We start from the raw sequence: 20,619 nt of genomic DNA, 5'->3' as shown, positions 1-20,619 counted from the left end.
AAGATCAGCATCTAAAACACTGCTGAGGCAGCAAAGTTACAAATTTACATTCTGGTCTTCAGTGGAAAAAAAAAAAATGAAACCTTCACTTATTCTGAACTAGTGGGGATTTATTTCAGGGTGGTTCCTCCTCTTCAATACTAAGAAAATCCAGCAGAGTCAACATATAACTTGGTATATTATTCAATATAGCTAAAGAGGAGATTAAAAAACCCCACATCAGAAGGAATTGCTGAAAGCTGATTAAGAAAAAATTCCCAACAGGAAGCCTGGAAAGTCTGTGCTTTTGGCAGAGCTCTGGATGCATTCCAAGTGTTTGCCTTCAGCTCATTCTGTGACTCAGAATGAAAGCCATTAAGAGAAGCACAGTTCTCAAAGGCCTCAAATCTAATAATTATCTTATTCTTTCCTTCCATTAGAAGGGAAGTGGACAAAAAGGAGAGCCCTCACTCCCCCCAGGGCAGCAGGCAGTGAAGCACTAACATTGTTTTCCTTGTACAAGTAAGAAAGCACCGGAATCCGCCCTCGGCTCCTGAACCTTGAACTTCCCATCACCACGGCCTTGGTGGCAGCTCGAGGCACCACGATCTCAGGAGGGTAGGTGCTGCAAACCTGAGGGAGAACAGAGCAAAAAAACCACATATTGCTCCTGAGCACTTCAAAATTCACGAAAAATTCATCTTTAGCTTATTAGGTTATGAGGTGTTCAGGAAAACAATGCAGGAAACAATCAACGCTGCAGCTGAACCTAAAAACTGGACACAAAGCAGCTTCAAATAAGTTCTTTAAATGCAGAAATGTCATGGAAGTTTCTAAATGAGATTTACAGAATGGGTTGGGTTGGAAGGGACATTAAAGCCATCCCACACCCTGCCATGGACAGCTTCCACTGTGCTCCAAGCCCCATCCAGCCTGGCCTTGGACACTGCCAGAGATCCAGGGGCAGCCACAGCTGCTCTGGGAATTCTATTCCAGAGCCTGCCCACCCTCACAGGCAAGAACTCCTTTCCATTCTTTTTCTAAAAAAGAAATTAACACTATTTAAAAAGTTCTCTCTAAATGTTATGTAACTTGGAAGTCACTTCCAGCACTCAGGTGGAATCCTCAGAGAGCAGCTTCATCCTTTCTCCTCAAACAAGCACAGTCTGTGCAGCATGGACTTCAAAGATAAGCTGCTCTCCAAGCCTGGCTTTACATCAGGCTTGACAACTCCAAAACAGGCTGGAAACTGTGAGGAAACTCTAAAGCACTTGAGAGTTCCACTGCAGCAAGCAAAGCCTCTGGGTGATTGCTGATTTTGAGAGGCCACAGCAGTTCTGGAAACAGCACCTCTCACATCAGAGCTCAATTCAGGCCCCACAGGCACAGGCAGGTAAAACTGGCAGCCAGCCACCTCTGACAGCACAGGCTTGTATTTCTTCAATCCAGAGCTTAAAGTAAAGAAAGTTACCAGGGAAGGAGACTCAGGGTTATGAATATGTTGGTGTCTCCCTTGAAGTTGCTTGCCTTGCTTTTCAACAGCCAGGTCTGACTGCACAGAGCCCCAGAGGAAATAAAAAGGGAAATAATGTGGAGCAGGATTTTGAACAAGCTTGCTGACAAATGCTTTTGTTTCATGTTGTTTAGATCCAAGTTGGCCTTTCAGGGAAAATAACAGCAGCAGGCAGCTCAGACTGAAATGACAGAGGGCCCTTAGGTAGTAGAAGATCCAACTGAGAAAGCAAAAAAGGCTCTGTTTTCCACTGCTGTTTTCCCTTCCTCCCTTCCCTAGTCCCTCTCCACTCTGCCTCATTTCCCACCAACCCAAACTGCTGCCATTTCCTTCCCTCCTCCACATCTGTCACCAGCCAGGTGGGACAGGCTTGGAAATACCAAAAGCAGCTCAGAGTACTTGAGGCTTTGCCTAACAGATGGGCTGACATTTCTGCAGAAAAACAAGGCTCTGCTCCCTTGCCAGGGGGATCAAACACAACAAGGCGACTCTCCTGGAGCATCAGCTGCAACTCCCCATCAAGATGATGTGCTTGAGAGAGCTCCTTCCTCCCCAGAGGCAGTGCAGGGCTGTCATTAATAACAAGGAGACAGGGCAGGAATGGCTCCTTGGGCAGGAATTACCTCATAGTCCTTGTTAATATCTGTGATCTCCCAGCAGTCGTTGGGGATCCCCATGCGCTGATAATCCAGTTTCAGATCTATCAGCTTCCAGCCCATCTCCCGGCTCTCTTTGGACATTTTGGGGTTGTAAGAGAAAGCATAAAGTTCTTCAGGTTTCACTGGGAAGGGGAAAGAAAAAAAATCAACAAGTTAGAGATGCAAAGATATCCAGGGAGGCCAAAACTTCTGGAGATCAATGACTGAGTGCTACAGAGGAGCATTCAAAGTATTTAAGACTTCTCAACTTTTATAGATTTTTGGTTTGGGATAGTACCAAGTGCTGAAATTCATCCTGAAATCCTGAGGAATTTCCAATACTCAGTTCCCCAATGCAGGGAGATACATTAATTCTAACAAAGTGTTTTAGCCCAAGTTGGAAGAAGTAATTTTTCCTAAACTAATGATTTCCTCCTGAATTCACTGCAGTAAGCATGTTAGATGGGATTTATATCATCACCATTAAAACCTGGACTAAAAAATCTGTTTTCTGTGGAGAGTTCATACAACAGCCCCTGCACACCTGTAAGATCATTGCTCAGCAACAAATTCTGAGACTGGAAGACGTGAGGGGTGTCTGGAATATTGCTGTCTGCCAAACAAAGGCTTCAGGCTGGCTCTGACAAGTGCCCATTTACCATCCCAACCTCCTTCCCTCTCTTCATAAAATGCAAATCCAACCAATAACTCATCCAGGTGATTCCCAAGGCAGCTCCAGAGACAGAGGGAAACCTGTCAGAGGCTGATAAAGCAGCTGGGTACCGAGCAGGTAACCCAGAGCTGTCCATCACATGTGTGCAAATAACCAGCAATGATGTGCTCTGCCAAAAAATCCATGAAGGGAGCACACTCAGACATCTTAAAACAACAAAAATGTGCTGTTAAGAAACAAGAAGCAGAAGAAAAGAAAGAGCTACAGCATTTACACAGTGAAGTAGAGACCAAAGGAAACTGGTGTGAGCCCCTGCAGTGACACCTCCCACACATCAAGCACTACCCAGACCTCTAATTTTCAAACCTCAAAAACCAGTGACAGCTTTTAAACATAACACCACAAACCTGCCAGCTACAGCATCAGAGGCAGAACTTCAGAACTAAAATAACTCCAAAGAGCACAAGGGGGGTGCTGGGAGTAGACACAGCCCTTAATATCAAATTAAAGAACATCTAAACTGGGCAAAGCCCATTTCTCCTACAGGATATTCAGCCCAGCCCTGGTGCCATTAATTCCCCTCCCTCAACCTGGTGACACCATCACAAATTGCAACTACAAATGACATCCTTGTAATAACACAACTCCAAAATGGGTTCCAGCATCCCAAAAGCAGAGGGTGCCAGAGGCAGAAGCCAGGTAGGAGCTCAGTGGAATGCTGTCCTGCAAGAAAAGCCTGAAGATTCATCCATGCTGGAATAAAAAGCTGGATCCAGAAGAGAGCACAGGGGTTTGAGGGTGTCTGGGTCACACTGCAAGAGTGACTCCAAGTCAGGGCAGGGTGAAGCAGAGGCTTCTCTGAGCAAACACTGCAGAGCAGCCTAACCACACTGCTGAAACACAGCCAAGATGCCAAACTGTGGGATTTGGGAATTCTGTGAATGCCTGGATCAGCTGCAAAGGGCAGAACTGCACACAGCCACCAGCTGGGTGACACAAGGGACTGGCAGTGCCCAGGTCAGGGATATGAACTTTGCACAGCTCTCCAGAAGTTCCTCATGGGAGACCACGTCACTCCCACTGCCAGAGAGTGACAAAATCACAGAGAGGTGATCAGCCCATCCAGTGCCACCCCTGCAGGGACACCTTCCACTGTCCCAGGCTGTCCAAGCCCCAGTGTCCAGCCTGGCCTTGGGCACTGCCAGGGATCCAGGGGCAGCCACAGCTGCTCAGGGCACCTGTGCCAGGGCCTGCCCACCCCCAGAGGGAAGGATTCCTGCCCAACCCCCCCAGCCAACCCTGCTGTGTCAGTGTGAATCCATCCCCCCTTGTCCTGTCACTCCAGGCTCCTGTAAACAATCTCTCTCCATCCTCCTTGGACTGTGTTTGGTTTGGAAGCAATGTCTGCTCCACAGAGCTCAGCCCCTGAGCCCTGCCACTGTCCCTGGATGCCAATTCTGACCCCACTCCTCCCTCCCAAAGCAGCAGAGCTTTCCCAGGGCTCAGCTTGGAGCATTGCAGACATTCCCAGCACACATTCCCAAGCTCCCAAGCCCTGCACCTGGCTGGGAGAGCTTGAGCAGGGAGGTGAACACGTCGTGGCAGTCCCTCTCCTGCCCAATGACAAAGTGAGCCACGTGGAAGTTCTTGCAGTGGATGAGCAGGGGGTACCCAGCCGTGGTCAGGGGCAGCTTCTCCACGCTGGAGATGTGGTGGTGCAGGATCTGCAGAAAAGGGAATAAACATCATTTGTCACTGATAAAGCTGTGAGCAGTGCAAGCAGATAGGAAACCTCTGTAATACAATCAGCTGTTTGTGCTTCCTGCAACTAAAGAGCAGCAGGAAATGGGTTTATTTGTGACATCAAACCTAAACTGCACCCAAAACCCAGGGAACTAAAGCAGGACTGAAAAACCACAGAGTTACATAAATTGCTTTCGGAGACAGATGTGCAGCTCAGTTTACCTGATGCACTTTGCTTTGCTTTCACTTCCACATGAAATACATTCTGTCATTCCCATTTCACCTTAGAATTAACAAAACAGGCTCATTTCAGGCTAAGTCTGCACTTCTAAAAGCTGCAAATTCACGTTTAGTGGTCTTGTATATTGAGTTTTAAACAGGAAATTACATTAGTTTTCTACATTCCTTGAACTGACACTAATTCCTTAAGTGAACTTTATCAAGTCACGTCACCATTGCGCTCATTTCCTTCCAAACCAGCTGTTCTGGGAAGCATTTGGGATCAAAATTCTCTAAAAGACTGCTATGGCTCTGGAATTCCCAAACTTGCTCATTCTGGAAACGAGAGCATTAAATCCCAGGACAAAGGGGAATGGCTGCCACTGCCAGAGGGCAGGGATGGATGGGATGTTGGGAATTATGAACTGTTCCCTGGGAGGGTGGGGAGGTGCCCAGAGCAGCTGGGGCTGCCCCTGGATCCCTGGAAGTTCCAAGGCCAGGCTGGACGTTGGGGCTTGGAGCAGCCTGGGATGGTGGGAGGTGTCCCTGCAGGGGGGAAAAGGGATAATCCTTCAACTCTCTCCCCACCAATCCACCCTGTGACCTGAAGCAGCTTTCCCAGGTGTGTTTGCAGGCCAGCATACCCATGTTTCCTTCCTGACTTCAGCAGAGGTATCCACGTAGATGAGGTGTGTGGCTGTCAGGTACAGGGTCCCGCTCGCCGCCTTCCTGCTGGCGTAGCGATCCAGCAGCTTCACGTTTTCCACCTGCAGCAGGAGCACAGCGTGAGAACAGCACAGAATCCAGGACTGCTGAGGCTGGAAAAGCCCTCTGGGATCATGGAGCTCAGCCTGTGCCCAATTCCCACCTTGTCACCCAGCACACATCCGCTTCTTCCTCAGACACCCCTGGGACTGGGACTCCAAACCTTTCTGGAAGCCCCTTCCAAGGGGAAATTCCTCCAAGTCCAGCTCTGATGGAAGCACTGCCTGAACACCCATTGAGCTCCATTCTTTCAACTTCTAATACACAGCTCATGAAGCAAGACAGAAAAACACAAGGTCTTTCCTTCCAAACCAGCTGTTCTGGGAAGCATTTGGGATCAAAATGCTCTAAAAGACCGCTATGGCTCTGGAATTCCCAAACTTGCTCATTCTGGAAATGAGAGCATTAAATTCCAGGACAAAGGGGAATGGCTGCCACTGCCAGAGGGCAGGGATGGATGGGATGTTGGGAATTAGGAACTGTTCCCTGGGAGGGTGGCTATGCTGGCCTGCAAACACACCTGGGAAAGCTGCTTCAGGTCACAGGGTGGATTGGTGGGGAGAGAATTGAAGGATTGTTCCCTGCAACACCAAGCCAGCCTTGCACCATAAACTCAAATTATTTCTCCATGAATTAAAGCCATGAAGGTTAAGCAAACAGCCGTGGTTCAACACCAGCAAACCCTAACAAGATTACTGGATTTGCAGCCAAGATGATCCCAGTTTGTTACTGCGTGAGGCTGCAGAAATAACAAGCCAAAGAACTGCAAAGGGAAGACTTGCCTGTGCTCAGGGTGATCAACATGTTGCTCTGAAAGGAACAGCCCTCTCCAGTCTGACTTCCCACTGCTCATTCCCTGTTAGTAGCTACTTCTTGTAACTCGCTTCCTGGCCTCCAAGTGTATTTCATAAACCACACCAAGCTAATTAACAAAAAACAGCTTTAAAGAACTCAGCACAGACATAATAAAATATGTTACAGCACTGGATTGATTTTCTCCTGGCCTATTTGCCGCCTAATGAACGTAGATGGAATTTTTCTTTCGCCATTAAGCAGAAATAATAGGAAAAAATAATTGGATGGACAATGAAAACAAATGTTTTAGCAGTAAATGATAGATCAGTTCTGGGTATTGAATGTGCAAGCTTCCATATGTCTCAAGTGCAAATGGAAAATCTCAGCAAATAAATTGGAGAGCTGAGGCCTGGGCTCGGTGTCCTATTAGAAGGTTTATTTTTCAGCAGATATAACTATCAAATGCAATATTGCCCTTTTCAGGGCAGTACAGACATGCAGCACCAGCAGAGCACCTCAGAGCAGGGGGTGAGGAGCATCCCCAAACTAACGTCCTACAGAATAAAACGAGTAACAATAACCTTAATTGCAGTGAAGGAGAAAATTAAATTATTAACTGCTGCTTGAATAAATGCAATTCCTTTTAGCACAGCATTCCCGGAGCTCATGTTTGACTTAATTCAATGGAAGAAAAAAAAAAACAAAAAGAAAAGCACCCTTTGATTCCCTCCTTGGGACTGGGAGGAATCTCCGCGCTTTGACAGAAAGGAAACATTCCGGAATCACCCCCAAACCACCTCAACCAAAGCGGGGCTCTGCCCAGCACTGCAGCCCCCTCCCCACAGAGCGCCGGAGCCACCAACACGGGGGACCGCGGCTGTGCCCCCCACCCGCAGCCCCGAGGGCCGTTCCGCGGCGGGGGAATGAAGGGAGCGGAGGCGGCGGCGGCGGGGAGCGGCCCGGGGCCGCGGGCGGAGGGCGGCGGGGTTACCTTGGGGGTGCTGATGTGCTCCATGGCCGCCCGGCCCCGCCGTGAGGGGCCGCCCCGCCGCCATCAGGGCGCGCGCGCCCCGCCCCGCCCGGCCCCGCCCGCCTCGCGAGAGCCGCGCGCCAGCGCCGCCATCTCGGCTGAGGGCAGCGCTGAGGGCAGAGCCCGCCCGGGGAGCGGGGAATGGGCTCGGGGAGCAGGGGATGGACCTGGAGAGCGGGGAGTGGGCCCAGAGAGCACGGGATGCGCCCCGACCTGCTGCCCCGAGTCCTCGGGACGCGGCCGGAGCCCTTAGGATGTGCCCGGAACCCAGGATATGCCCAGAGCTCTTACGATGTGCCCAGATCCCCCACGATATGCCTGGAGCTCCCGAGCTGTGCCCGGAGCCCTCGGGATGTGCCCGGAGCTCCCGGGACGTGCCCGGAGCCCCCGGGATGTCCCTGGAACTCCCGGGCTGTGCCCAGAGTCCCCAGGATGTGCCCGGAGCTCCCGTGATGTGCCTGGAACTCCCGAGCTGTGCCCAGAGCCCCCGGGATATGCCCGGATCTCGGGATGTGCCCGGAGCCCCCGGGACCCTCCTCATCCTCCCCTCCATCCTGCTGCAGTCCCACTCTCTCCCCGTGTCTTTTCCCCTCCCAGCACCAGCGATCGCGCAGCTCTCAGGGAATATTTCAGGAAAAAACACCTTTTTTTCCCCCCCCTCAAAGCATGCGGCCATCAGCTGTGCCGTCTGGGTGAGCAGCAGGCTGACAGCATCCTCCCCCGGAGAAAGGGGTTGGAGGCACATTTGTCACTTTAACACTTGTCACACTTCCCACAGCCAGTGACACCTGTTGGTCCTGTTTGCCGTGTGTTTGAAATTCCAAGCACGGTGCTGTGTCCCGTGGGTGCCCAGCCCGAGGAACTGCTGGAATTGCTGTTCACTGCTGGTGTCTCACAGCCCCAAGGGCAGCAGCTCCCAGGCGTTTGTTCCAAGCCAAACCTTGAATTGCCGAAAAATTCCCTTCAGGAGCCTCAGAATGTATTGGTTTTAAATGTTAGTGACTTTGTAGCGAGCCTGAAAATTTACAGATTTTAATTATTGGTGATCTTGTATCGAGCATGAGAATTGACAGCTTTTAATTACAGCAAAATCAGAATCCCAGACTGGTTTGGGTTGGAAGGGACATTAAAGCTCATCCAGTTCCATTCCCTGCCATGGGCTGGGACACCTTCCATGGCTGTTATTCCATATTGTATAATTTCTACCGCTCGTACAAACCCACACAGCCTGAGATCAAGGCAAGAAGAAACACACGGGCTGTAATTCCCTGTCATTCCCGGTGCGGAGCAGCACAGGCTCCTCCTCTGCAATTAGTGGGGGCAGCGCTCGTTAATTAAGGCTTTGTGTTTGTGCTCCACGTGATCCAAAGTCGTTTTTCCTCCCGGTAGCTTCTCCTGGGGTTTGCAGAAGGATGAGCGTGGTTTTTAAAGTTAATAATAAACGGGGTGGGCATCACTTAGGGGACTTTGCAGCACTGCACAAAATGTACCTGTGGAATAGCAATGCAGCTTCCTCCTCTTCCCTAAGCAAAGTGCAAAAACAAGACAAAAATAAAAAATGAGGGAAGAAATAAGGATGTGGAGACGAGGAACGCTGAAGGAACAGCTGCATTGCTCAGCCAGGCACTGCCACCCTCACAGCTTCTCCCCACACTTGTGCCACGGGGATCAGTTTGAGTGGGAATCTCAGGGAATAAGGAGAGCTGACTTCTTCCAGAGAGCTTTTCCCAAGTCACAGATGGGTTGTGCCCATCTTCTGTCTGAAATCTGCATTTATGGAGCCTGAGGAGATGAGGCAAAGATGTCAGAAGAAAATAAACAGAGAACTAGGCCACGGTGTGAAGCTTAGAAAATGCACTTTGGGTACATCTGAAGAAGCTGAATGCATAAAAACCTACCCAGATCAGAGATGAATTGGACTTAAAGGGGCAATTGTACCTCTCCTCCAGGGGGAAATTTTGGGAAGGTTTGGGAAGGTTTGGGATGGGATGGAAAGGGAAAGGGAAAGGGAAAGGGAAAGGAAGGGAAAGGGAAAGGAAGACTGGCACAATGCTGGACATGTCCTGTCCAAGGCCACCACGGCAATGTCCCATCCTTGACTGAACTGCTGAGCACTGCCCACAGCATCTTCAGGATACCCATTTTTTAATGTCATTTGAAGTCACATTTATTCCAGAATTTCCCCTGTGCTACAGGAATCTGTAACTCTTTTGGTCTTGCTCTGAGTTCCCTACATTGGCATTGATTCTGCAATTCACTCTCACCCTGCTGGACAGGCTTTGTGCTGTGAAAATTTAGAAAAGTGATTTTCTAAATTTATTTTGCAATTTGCAGATCAGTTTGAAGTTCCTTAGTTTACAGGAACAAGCAAGCTAAATTGTAGGTCTGGTCTGTTCCCCACCAAGCAATTCCTGTAATCTCATTTTTATTACTCACTCCCCACTTAGGAAGTGTTTAACAGGCAGATAAAATCTAACACAATAAATCCCTATCAACAAAACAGCGAAATCTTGTGTGATGCAGATGAAAATGACATTCTGGGGGGAGATGTTTGAGAAAAGAACAATTTCTTGTGCTATTTTTACTGCGAGAAGGTGGGAGGGGGCATTACCAGGCACCCACACTGAGTGGCAGAGGGGCTGTTGCAAAGCCTTGTGTACAAGTGTCATCAAGAGAATGCTGCCAAAAATACCCTGAGAGGATGAGTTTAGACACAATTCCACCCCCAGCACCTGCCCAAACACTGGGTGCCATAATTTGGGAGGCAGAGAGCCCAAGGAATGTGCAGAGGGTGCCAAGGGCAGCTGAAACACCGCAGGAATTCAGCCTTTGGAGTTTGTTTTCCTCACTTGAGGGATAGTCAAGAAAGAGCTCTCTCAAAAAGAGCCTCAGGGAGAACAGATCCTGCCTGTATTTTAGAATTTTGACTGTCACAAATAGGTTGTGAAGTATCTTCCCAGAGAGGAGAAACACACAAGGAGCTTAATCCAGGGAATGTGAGGCTGCTGAGAGGAACAAAGCAGAGCTGGGCAGGGGCTCCTGTGGACTTCAACCCTTGGGACTCTCCTTATCCCCAGGCGATTTTTAAGTGAGTTTTGCTCTCCTGAGCTGGTGTCAGGGTCCTTGTGAGGAATTACACATCTCTGTGTAAACTGGGGTAGGGAAGGTGTCCCTGCCAGGGAGGGGCTGGATGAGCTTTGAGGTCTCTCCCAGCCCAAACCAGTCTGGGATTCTGGGATTATAATTACAGCCTGTGCTGACAGACCTGAAATGATGCAACTGAAGGTTTTGAAAGTACCTCATGGAAAATAATCTCTGCTGTTCCTTCCACCTTTTCCTGCTGCCATCCCTGGACAGTGATGATGTTAGTGCCACCACTCTGGGGCAGTGCAGTGGTTCTGGGGTTGGATTTCCATGCCATGGGATATCCAGGGACCTGCTGGACTGAACACAATCAACTCATCCCTTGTGCTGCTGAAGGAGCCCCACAGGTGCTGCCTCTGAGCTGCTCCTGCTGCAGTAACAACCAATCCCAGCCCTGCTCTCCCTTCCAGAGGTTTTCCAGCAGGCAGGGGCTGTGATTGCAGCAGCCTTGGCACTCAGCATGCAGGGCCCACCCTCTCCTCCCCTCAATTCCCTACAATCAGGTGGAGCAATCAGGTGTCCTGGGGATTTTTAGCCTCGCTGGTTGTGTTGCTGTGCCTTGGATTAATGACCTGCTCCCCACGCTGTGCTGGGGCTCTGGGACAGCCCCCACCCTGCTCCCAGGCAGGAGATGGCATTAATTAAAGCATCACTTGCCGAGATGGAAAATCACTGAGGGGCTCTGAGGGAAGCAAAGGTTTGGTAGAGTTGGTGTTTTTTTCCCTTCACAGTTGCTGTGGCTGGATGGCTTTAATGGAAATAAGCTAAAATGTCATCTTAGTGGGTGTGATGGAATCACCTGACACTTGTGTCCTCTTCCAGCAGAGTCCAGGAAGGGAAGTGAAGAACACAGAGTTTCACTGTCACTCTTGGGGCTGAACTGGATGTATGAACAAACAGCCCACACAAGGAACTTCCTTCTCTGTTCCAGTGAGCAGCCAGGAGCAGGTTGTGATGATTCTCAGTTTCAAAATTATTCTACAAGAATCTTCTTGTTTATTGTCTTGCAATTTGAGCTGCACTTCTTGTTTTTAACAGTCTAATAATTCAGGGGCATGGTTTGCCCTCCTGAGTGGGAACAGCCTCCTGAGCATCCCAAGACACACTCAGAGAAATTCTCCTTGCTCTGAAGCTGAGCAAACAGCCGTCAGCCTGCCTTTCCCAAGGAGACAGCTTCCTGAGAACTCCCTGGCATGAGCATCCACAGGCTGGGAGCGGGAGGAGGGCTGGGCAAGGCCAGAGCAGATGTGTTTACAGCTCCAGACAAATCTCAGGCAGTGCAGCGTGTCTGTCACTGCTGCACAGCACAGCCCATCATTCTCCACCCTCCTGGATCCCCCAGGACAGAGCTGCTCTCCTCACCCCGCTGCCAGGTGCCAAAGTTGTCTCCTGGAACTCTTCTGTGCCAGCTCCCATTGCACACTGGGCTCCCAGCTGGATTTAAGCCCTGCATGGATGGATGAGCCAATGACAGAGCTGGGAATTACTGTCTTCCCCTTGGCACTGTGCTGAATTTGGTGCCTTCTGTCTGCCACTGACACCTCAAAAAACCCCAGATCTTGTTGAACCAGCTCTAGAGCAGAGCAGGTGCCCTGTGAGGGTCTGATCTTCCTCCAGTGCAAGACCTGATCTACAAACTCAAGCGATCCATTCCCGAGACTGAATGGAATTTCCTCTGCAATCCAAACATGTTCCAGGGTCTTAAACTCTTTGTTCCAGCACACAAAGCTCTGACCCAGTCAAGCTTGTTAGCAGTGGCAAATTTATTCCTAACTGCTTTTCTTTGATGCAATGGAGTTGTTCTGAGGCATCAATCCCTGGTGACAATGGGTGGATTATCTGTCTCCCAGCAGGACACCGAAACCTATCCCAGGGAATTGGGATGTGGGCTCGGGAGAGCTGTGGAAAACGTGCCAAGAACTGCATCATCCAGGAAGGAGAGCAGCCATGGCACGGGAATGCAACATGGTGTGAGGATGTTCATGGCATCTGCAGAGCTGAGCTGGTGTTTGGCAAGTGCCAGAGAGGGGTAGAATTCAGGATTGGAGCCAGACTCCAGTTTTACTTGGCTGCAGACAGAGTCTCCTCTGGGCTTTTCCCCTGTCATCCTTAGGAAATTGTTTTTCCCTTTGTAATGAAGCTCAGATTTCAGGATCTCTGCATGTCTCTGTGTGCAGGATATTTCAGTGAGAAAATTGGCTCGACCTTTTCCTCAGGCCCAGCTTTCATTCCTAGGTAAACAGAGGGGCTTTGGGGCAGAGCTTCTTGTTAGACAGCAAATTAAGGAGAGGTGTCCCTGGGGCTTGCAGTGGGAAAAATACTTGAGGATTCAGGATGCTGTTCTCTCCAAGTGCCTCCTTCTCCATCTTGTGCCAATCTGTGGGTCTGACTCTCTTGTTTAATTACAGTTCTAATCATCTTACTCATGCCTCATTTCTCACTGTAAATAAAAGGAATTATAGGCTGCATTTCCCTTTTTTCTTCCAAGTGGCTGAGTAAATGTGCCCCTTTTTGAGAAGTGACCGATGATTTTATTGTGAAATTGTGCTCAGCCGGTACACATGGCTGGGCTGAGTCAGCCCAGGGTCAGGGGAGCACCAGGGGGACACAGGGACAAGTGCAGGGTGTGTCACCAGCAGCGTGGGGAGGACTCAGGCTCTGGGTGAGAAAGGACAGCGAGGTGACTTTGTCCTTAGCCAGGAAAACCAAACACACTCTGCTGAAATTTGTGGCTTTATCCACAGGTACAAAGGCAGATTCAAGGGAAGGCAAAACTGAACGTGGGTGTTTCTCCTGATCAGCCCACTCACCCCTGATCCCAAGGGTTTCCCTGATCTTTCCAGAGTCAGCTGCCCTGTTCCAGAGGGGCAGAGTGCTTTCTTAGGTTCCATTTCCCATCTGGAATACCATCCCAGAACTTCCATGCTACCTCTGCTCCCTGCTGACAGGGTCAATTAATGGAAGTATGATAATTACCTCCACTAAAGGCTGGGAAATGCAGGAGGAAGGAAAGTTGCCACAAGATGAGCTGTGCTTCTGTGCCTCACAGCCCTAAAGCTGACATCCCCTTCAGGAAATCCATTATTGCCTTGAGTGTGAACAATTCCTCACCCTCCTTGTGCTCTCCTATTTCACCTTTCTTTTCTAACATGCACATTTGTGGGTTATATTGATTGCTTTTGGCTGTGAGACTCAAACCAGAGCAGTTTTAAAGACAGAGAAGAAGAACATCAAGCCTTAAACAGGCAGCCCAGCCATCCATCAGTGTGTCCTAGAGCCAGTTTAATGTGCCCCAGTGGGAGCTGCCACCCCCTCTCCAAGGCCATCAGCTGGGACAGCAGTGGCTTCACCAAGAACCAAGATTTGATTGCAATTTGGGAGTCTATAAACAAAAAAAGCCTGGCTGGGGAGCTCATGCCAAGCAGTGATTTCTGTCAGTCCCCGTGTGACTCAAACTCCATCCATCACCCCCAGAGCAGGAGCACAGCACCCCGAGGGGCAGGGAGGATGTTCTGCCACATCCCCTTGGTTTGAAGCTTTTTTTTTTTTATTATTTATGAGGATTTTATGAGGATTTTTCTTTCTGGAACCAACTCTCCTGTGCCATGGCCAAGGAAAGCTGTGTGCAGAGCACCAGCTCCCTGATCCTGGGGCAGCCACATCTCCAGAGGCTGCTGGAGCTGTTGGGGAGGGCATGAGGTGGGGTCAGTCCTTTGTCCCTGTAACAAGTGACAGCACAAGGGGAAACACCCTCAGGGTTCAACAGGGCAGGGTTAGATGGGTCACTGGGGGAAATTCCTTCCTGGAAAGGGCTGCCCTGGGCAGTGTTGGAGTGCCCATCCCTGGAGGATTTAAAAGCTGTGTGGATGTGGCACTGGGGGACCTGGCAGTGCTGGGGGATGTTGGACTCGATGTTCTCAGAGAGCTTTTCCAACCTGAACAATTCTGTGCCTCTCTAAGTTCAGTTCCAGCTCCTGAGTTAAGGAGCAGCTGGCAGAGCCCAGGTTTGCCACAGCTGCTGGGGGTGCCAGGAATGCCACGAGTGGTCCCAGAGTGTGCTCAGGGTTCTCTGTGCCAGGGCAGGGCAGGGACTGCCCACACGGCTCTGCAGACTCACCCAGTGCCAGGGCTCCCAGTGCCTGAGCCAGCATCACCAGCCCTTCCTGGCATCACCCTCCTATGGGGACAGTGCCACTCACTCCAGTGACACTTGTGCAGCTGGGAAATGCCAGCCAGATGAGACTCAGGCTCATTCCTGTATCACATCTGCCTGCCCCCAGCACATGAAGGCTGCCTCATTAGTCCTGCAGTCCTGCCTGTCCCTGTCCCTGTCCCTGTCCCTGTCCCTGTCCCCCAGCCTCTCACTGCTGCAGGTGATTCCTGCCTGACATTGCAGCAGAGCTCAGGGATTGGTTACAGCACCAAAGGGGAGCTCTCTAAAATAAATGGGGAAATAAAATCCCATCCCAGAGCTCCAGCTCCATTATGTATAAATCCCCATCCCAGCACAGACAGACTCACCCCATGGATATTTCTCCATGCTCAGCCCTTTGATTAGAATTAAAGATTTCCAGACCAAACACCACCCTTCATTTCAAATGTTCAACCTTGCCACTGTCAGGGGATGTTTCAATGGGAACAGGATCTGAAAACGAGGGAATTTCACTTCTGGGTTTGCAGCTGAAATTCCTGTCACCCACAGGTTGGTATCAGGCAAGGCCAAACAAGCTCCAGCCTGGTGGTTTCTCACCTTGGTCTTTCTAGAGGGCTGGTAGGAGAAAAAGGAGTAAATTTGCCATTGCTGGGACAGGTAAAAATACATGAACAGAGAAGGACGAATTATTTTTATCTTCTCTGTCAAAGAAATGAGAGATTTTAGGCCAAACCTTCAGCTGATAATTTATCAAGTTGAAAAGTTTTATTTCACGTGAGGAACTGCCCTTTCAATTTTCCCTTTGCTTGGGGAAAGCAAAGGGGTTTGTTCTGGGCTTGGCAGTGCTGGGGGAACAGACTCCATGGTCTGGGAGGGCTTTTCCAGCCTTGTGGTTCTGGGAAAGCCTTCCAAAGGTCTTGGTGGTGGTTTAGAATGCAGAGAGGTCCTTTACAAGCTGTGCACTCTGAGAACACCTGGGGGTGGATCCAGATGGAGAATGGGGCTGGACCCGGCTGTTCCCCTGGAAAACCTCGGTGCCAGTGCTGGGGCTTTGTGTCCAGCCCTCCTGAGCTCTGCCAAGGCTCAACACCTCCCCTTCCAGGGAGGGAGCTGAAAATAAAAGCCGATTTTCTCATCTCTGTGCATTCCCCCGTGCTCAGGAGCACTGGGAGCTCTGAAATCTGTGTTTCCCAGTGCCTGGCACCCTCTGGTGTCAGAGGGCTCTCAGGGAGCGTTTCATTGCTCAGGCACCAGGGCAGAGCTGGGCTCTTGGAGAGGAGTTTCTTTTAGCACTGCCTGAACCTGTCCTGGAGCCCTTGGAATTGTGGTGGGTCTTGGCAAGATCCCGGGACCAGCAAGGGCTGATCTCTGCTGGGAGCGTGGCAGAGCCTCCCTGCACTGGTGAAATCAGAGGCAAATCCCAGTGAAAGTGGAGGGTCACAAATTAAAGATCCCAGATCTTCACCTCCCTTTGGCTCTGCTTATTGAAGCTCATCAGTGTTAGTTTTAGCAGATTTAAAGTTTTGGTGATTTAATGATCAATGTAACAACAGGAGCCTGTGAAAAACCTGAACTGGTGCTGGCTAAAAGTGGGCATTCCATCAGGGAACACTTCAGTTCCTGGAATGTTCCCTGACACAATTCAGGGATCTGAGCTAACCCCTCAGGCGGCAGGAGAGAGAAAGGCCACAGCCCTGAACGTGGCAGAGACCTCAAAGCCACATTTTAAACCCTCTCCTCCCTTTCTGATTATTCTGCATTCTTATCAGAGACCAGGGAAGGGCTTTGAGCAGGGGAATAAAGAAACACATGAGAACTGCTCAATGACTTCTTTGGGGATTCAGTCCTTATCTCTGAGCCAGCTGGGGAGAATAAAACACTTTTCTTGGCTTTAGATGAAAATTAAAACATCACTTATAGTAGTAATCATCAAGCTGAAAGAGGCTCAGAGGCTGAGGTTTGGCTCTGATTGAGTATCCTTAAATACCAGTGCTCTGAGCCTCTTGGTTAATAGGACAGGAAGGACAATTCAGTTTTCCAACATTTTCTGTTGTTCCCTGGGCATAGGGATACAATGAAATGTGGCCATTTTCCTTCCTTCTCTACTCAAAATCAATCAGATTTTATTTTAATGGCCATGGAGCAAAAATTAAAATACAGTAAAAACACCAAGTGAACGGAACTTTTCTGAATTTCTTCAAATATTTGTGGGCACAGTCTGGTGAACTGTTGGCCTTAAATATTTGCCTTTGCTTAAATTCCAGGTGCTCAGTTGGACTGGACATGCCACAGTTTGTGATTCAGGGACTTCCCAGCTGCTTTTCCTTCCTGAGCTCACTGTTTTGTGTTCACATAGATCTTGTCAGGACATTTGAGATCTCCAGATCCAAATTCATCCCTGGTGAAACTTTGAGGGGAAAGGAGAGAGGGGCACCAGGAAAAGATTTGATCCCTGTGCTATCCCAGGTTTTGTAGCCCGTTGAGTCCTGCTTTTATTCCAGCCTGGGTGATGGGGCTGGAGTGTGGAACAACATCCACATTCCCAGGGGTTGCCCAGACTTTGTTTTGGGAAAATTCAGCACAAGCAGCCTGGAGGGAGGGCTCTGCAGCCTCCTCAAGCCCAGTTTCAAGATTTCATCCCCACAGGCCATTGCACACTGAGTGTTTTATTCAGAATTGCTCTTTGCTGCTTTGTGTATTCTCTGTGTCTGTCCTGCAGCTCTGGGCTCCCAAATCTCCATTTGTGGCACCACCTCATTCCTTGTCTAAAAAAAAAAAAAAAAAGCCATTTAGCAAAGCTTCTCCATTATCCCATCTTCTTTTCTTAACATAACTGTGAAGGATGTGTTCCTGCATGAAATTAGCTGGTAATTTTCTTGTCTTGATTTTCAGTGTTTCAAGTGTTCTTGGGAGCAGCCCTGCCAGACTTCCAGCATATTGTTATGGTTATCACCTTGATAAATATAACCCAGTTCTGTCTGCTCCAACCTCTCTCTGACTCTTCCCTGCTGACATTTTCCTCTCAATAACTTTCTTTTCTTTATTTCCAGCATCTCCACAGCTTTTTCCTCAACCAGTTTCCAAAACCTTCATGATTGCTCTTCACCTTTTGCTCTGAGGTTGCTCATTGCAGTTCCCTGCCAGCCCACAGAAAGCCTCCAGCTTGTTAAAGCTTCAGTGAAATTGGGTTTTTGTGCACTTTCCACTGCCCTGATTGAGAAAAGGTGCCCAGCTCCTCCTCCAGAGCATCTCTGCTGTGCTGGCAGCTGCATCTCACCCTGAGCTCATCCCCAGCCCCTCTGCTCCATCACGAGCTCCTCAGGAAATCATTCCTGGGTTATTTTCCAGCACCTTGCCCAGCTCTCCTGTCTGGCAGGGAATGCACAGCCAGAAATACAAATTAATTTGCTCTTCCCCAGCCTGACAGCTGTGCTCTGGAGAGCCCCAGTGGTGCAGAGAGCACAGCTGGAGCTGTCAGGGTCCCCTCAGAGCTGCAAAGCCAAGCTGTGGCAGCAGCGTTCAACTCTCAGCTCAGCAATCCTGCTGCAGGAAGATTCAGCAGAAAATCATCAGAGCCCAGGGGTCAAAGACTCTAAGACAGAGTAAAAATTCTCCAGAATAGAAATCAATTTTTAAGTAAAAATTACTTTAAGTAAAATGTACATCTTTAAGTCTGTGTAGCCTGACTGCAAAGCCTAAGCTCAAAAGAAACTGCTTCAATGAAAGACAGAGATAAAGAAGACACAAAGTGATAGAGACAGAGAAACTGCTATAAGAGCAAATCAACCTAACCTAAGAATTCTTTCTGATAAAGAAAAACTAGCAGCAAATGTTACAAGAAATTTGTAAAAATAAACATGTATGAACCTACTGTGAAACTGTATGCATATGTATCTGAGGAAAAGATAAAAGAAGTTCCCAGAAGTACACATGTCATTTTAAAAGAACAATTCCCACATATGTCCAGCCCTGTAATAAACATACCAGCTTTACAACTTTCACAAAAATTGTAGAGTTTTGATTATCTCCGCAAAACAACTCGGCCAGTTCAGAGCTGGAGATTTTAAGAGCAGGTTTTCCTGGGAGATTTGCAGCATTTCAGGCTTCTAATCCTTTCAGTTCTGGAGGAGCTGCATCTCAGAAAAGGAAACTTACAGCTGCCTAACCTGAGAAATCTGCAGCCCTGTCTGAGATCCAAAGACGTTGAGGCAGCAGAGATTTGGTTCAGCTCTTCCTGGGTTTGATTTTTGGTTCCACCTGCAATGTTCAGCACCACCTGGGCCAGAGCTTTCCATGGATGTTACCAAAATCCTCTGAAAACACAGGAAAAGATGAGCTTCCCTAACTTTCTAGTGTCTTTTTTATTGACTGCAAGTCAGGCATTACTTTATTCTTGGCTAGGATTTGTGTGTGGCTGATGAAGTCCCAGCCTCCTCAGAGACCCTGATGCAAAACTTTTTTATTTATTTCTACATTTCTAATAAAGAAATGAATGTTCATTGGTTGTAAGTCACATAATTCTCTTCATTAATCAGTATTATTAATAACTAACCCTTTGTTGGTTATTGATTTTTTTTCTCTCTTCAAGCTAGGGTGGGCCACATTCTTTAGTCCTTCTGTCATTTTTAGCTCAGACAAGGAATTTCCAACTTTCCAGGCCTTAATTTCTTGTATCTTCCGGTTATTCAAACATCCTTGGAGGGTCATAAATTAACGATCCCAGATGTCCAACCTTCACCCCCCTTTGGCTCTGCTTATTGAAGCTCATCAGTGTTACTTTTAGCAGATTTAAAGTTTTGGTGATTTAATGATCAATGTAACAACAAAAGGCTGTGAAAAAAATGAACTGATGCTTGCTAAAAGTGGGCATGGCTTACCATTAATTAAAACAATTCATTAAAGATTAGTTAATTTCCAGCACAGACAGAGCTCACCTGGTTCTTGCACAGAGTTCCAGCAGCTCCTGCTGCCTCCCAAAGAAGCCACCAGGACTCTGCTCTGGAAAATCAGGTTTATTTTGTCTGAGCAATGATTCAGTTTTCACAGGAACACCCGGAGGGGTTAAATCCATGGATCTGAGCACAGGAACATCTGATAGGGTTAAATCCATGGATCTGGGCACAGAAACATCTGATAAGGTTAAATCAATGGATGTGAGCACAGGAACATCTGGAGGGGTTAAATCCATGGATCTGAGCACGGGAACATCTAATGGGGTTAAATCCATGGATTTGATCACAGGAACATCTGGAAGGGTTAAATCCATGGATTTGGACACAGGAACATCTGATGGGGTTAAATCCATGGATTTGATCACAGGAACATCTGATAGGGTTAAATCCATAGATTTGATCACAGGAACATCTGGAGGGGTTAAATCCATGGATCTGGGCACAGGAACACCCAGAGGAGTTAAATCCATGGATCTGAGCAGGGGAACATCTGATGGGGTTAAATCCATGGAACTGAGCACAGCAACACCTGGAGGGGTTAAATCCATGGATTTGATCACAGGAACATCTGGAGGGGTTAAATCCATGGGTTTGGACACAGGAACACCTAATGGGGTTAAATCCATGGATCTGAACACAGGAACATCTGATAGGGTTAAATCCATGGATTTGATCACAGGAACACCCAGAGGGGTTAAATCCATGGATGTGAGCACAGAAACATCTGATAAGGTTAAATCAATAGATGTGAGCACAGGAACATCTGGAGGGGTTAAATCCATGGATCTGAGCACGGGAACATCTGGACAGGTTAAATCCATGGATTTGATCACAGGAACATCTGGAGGGGTTAAATCCATGGATTTGGACACAGGAACATCTGATGGGGTTAAATCCATGGATTTGATCACAGGAACATCTGATAGGGTTAAATCCATGGATCTGGGCACAGGAACATCTGATGGGGTTAAATCCATGGATTTGATCACAGGAACACCCAGAGGGGTTAAATCCA

The 20,619-nt window shown here is 48.6% G+C and overlaps 1 protein-coding gene across 1 annotated transcript in view; it reads right to left on the bottom strand.

Annotated features, from left to right (window-relative positions):
• The window catches only part of MTMR8 (myotubularin related protein 8), a 28,805-nt gene extending 21,427 nt beyond the window's left edge, over positions 1 to 7,378 (bottom strand). The window contains exons 1-5 of the mRNA XM_063170289.1: positions 7,317 to 7,378; positions 5,410 to 5,532; positions 4,365 to 4,527; positions 2,116 to 2,273; positions 484 to 612 (exon numbers count right to left, since the gene is read on the bottom strand). Of these exons, the coding sequence (XP_063026359.1) occupies positions 484 to 612; positions 2,116 to 2,273; positions 4,365 to 4,527; positions 5,410 to 5,532; positions 7,317 to 7,340 (597 nt within the window). The 5' untranslated portion in view covers positions 7,341 to 7,378. The remainder of the gene's footprint in view (positions 1 to 483; positions 613 to 2,115; positions 2,274 to 4,364; positions 4,528 to 5,409; positions 5,533 to 7,316) is intronic.
• Positions 7,379 to 20,619: the final 13,241 nt, after the last annotated feature.

Source organism: Melospiza melodia, chromosome 16, assembly GCF_035770615.1.
Source record: "Melospiza melodia melodia isolate bMelMel2 chromosome 16, bMelMel2.pri, whole genome shotgun sequence".
Taxonomy (NCBI): domain Eukaryota; kingdom Metazoa; phylum Chordata; class Aves; order Passeriformes; family Passerellidae; genus Melospiza; species Melospiza melodia.
This window is presented reverse-complemented; position numbering and strand designations above follow the sequence as displayed.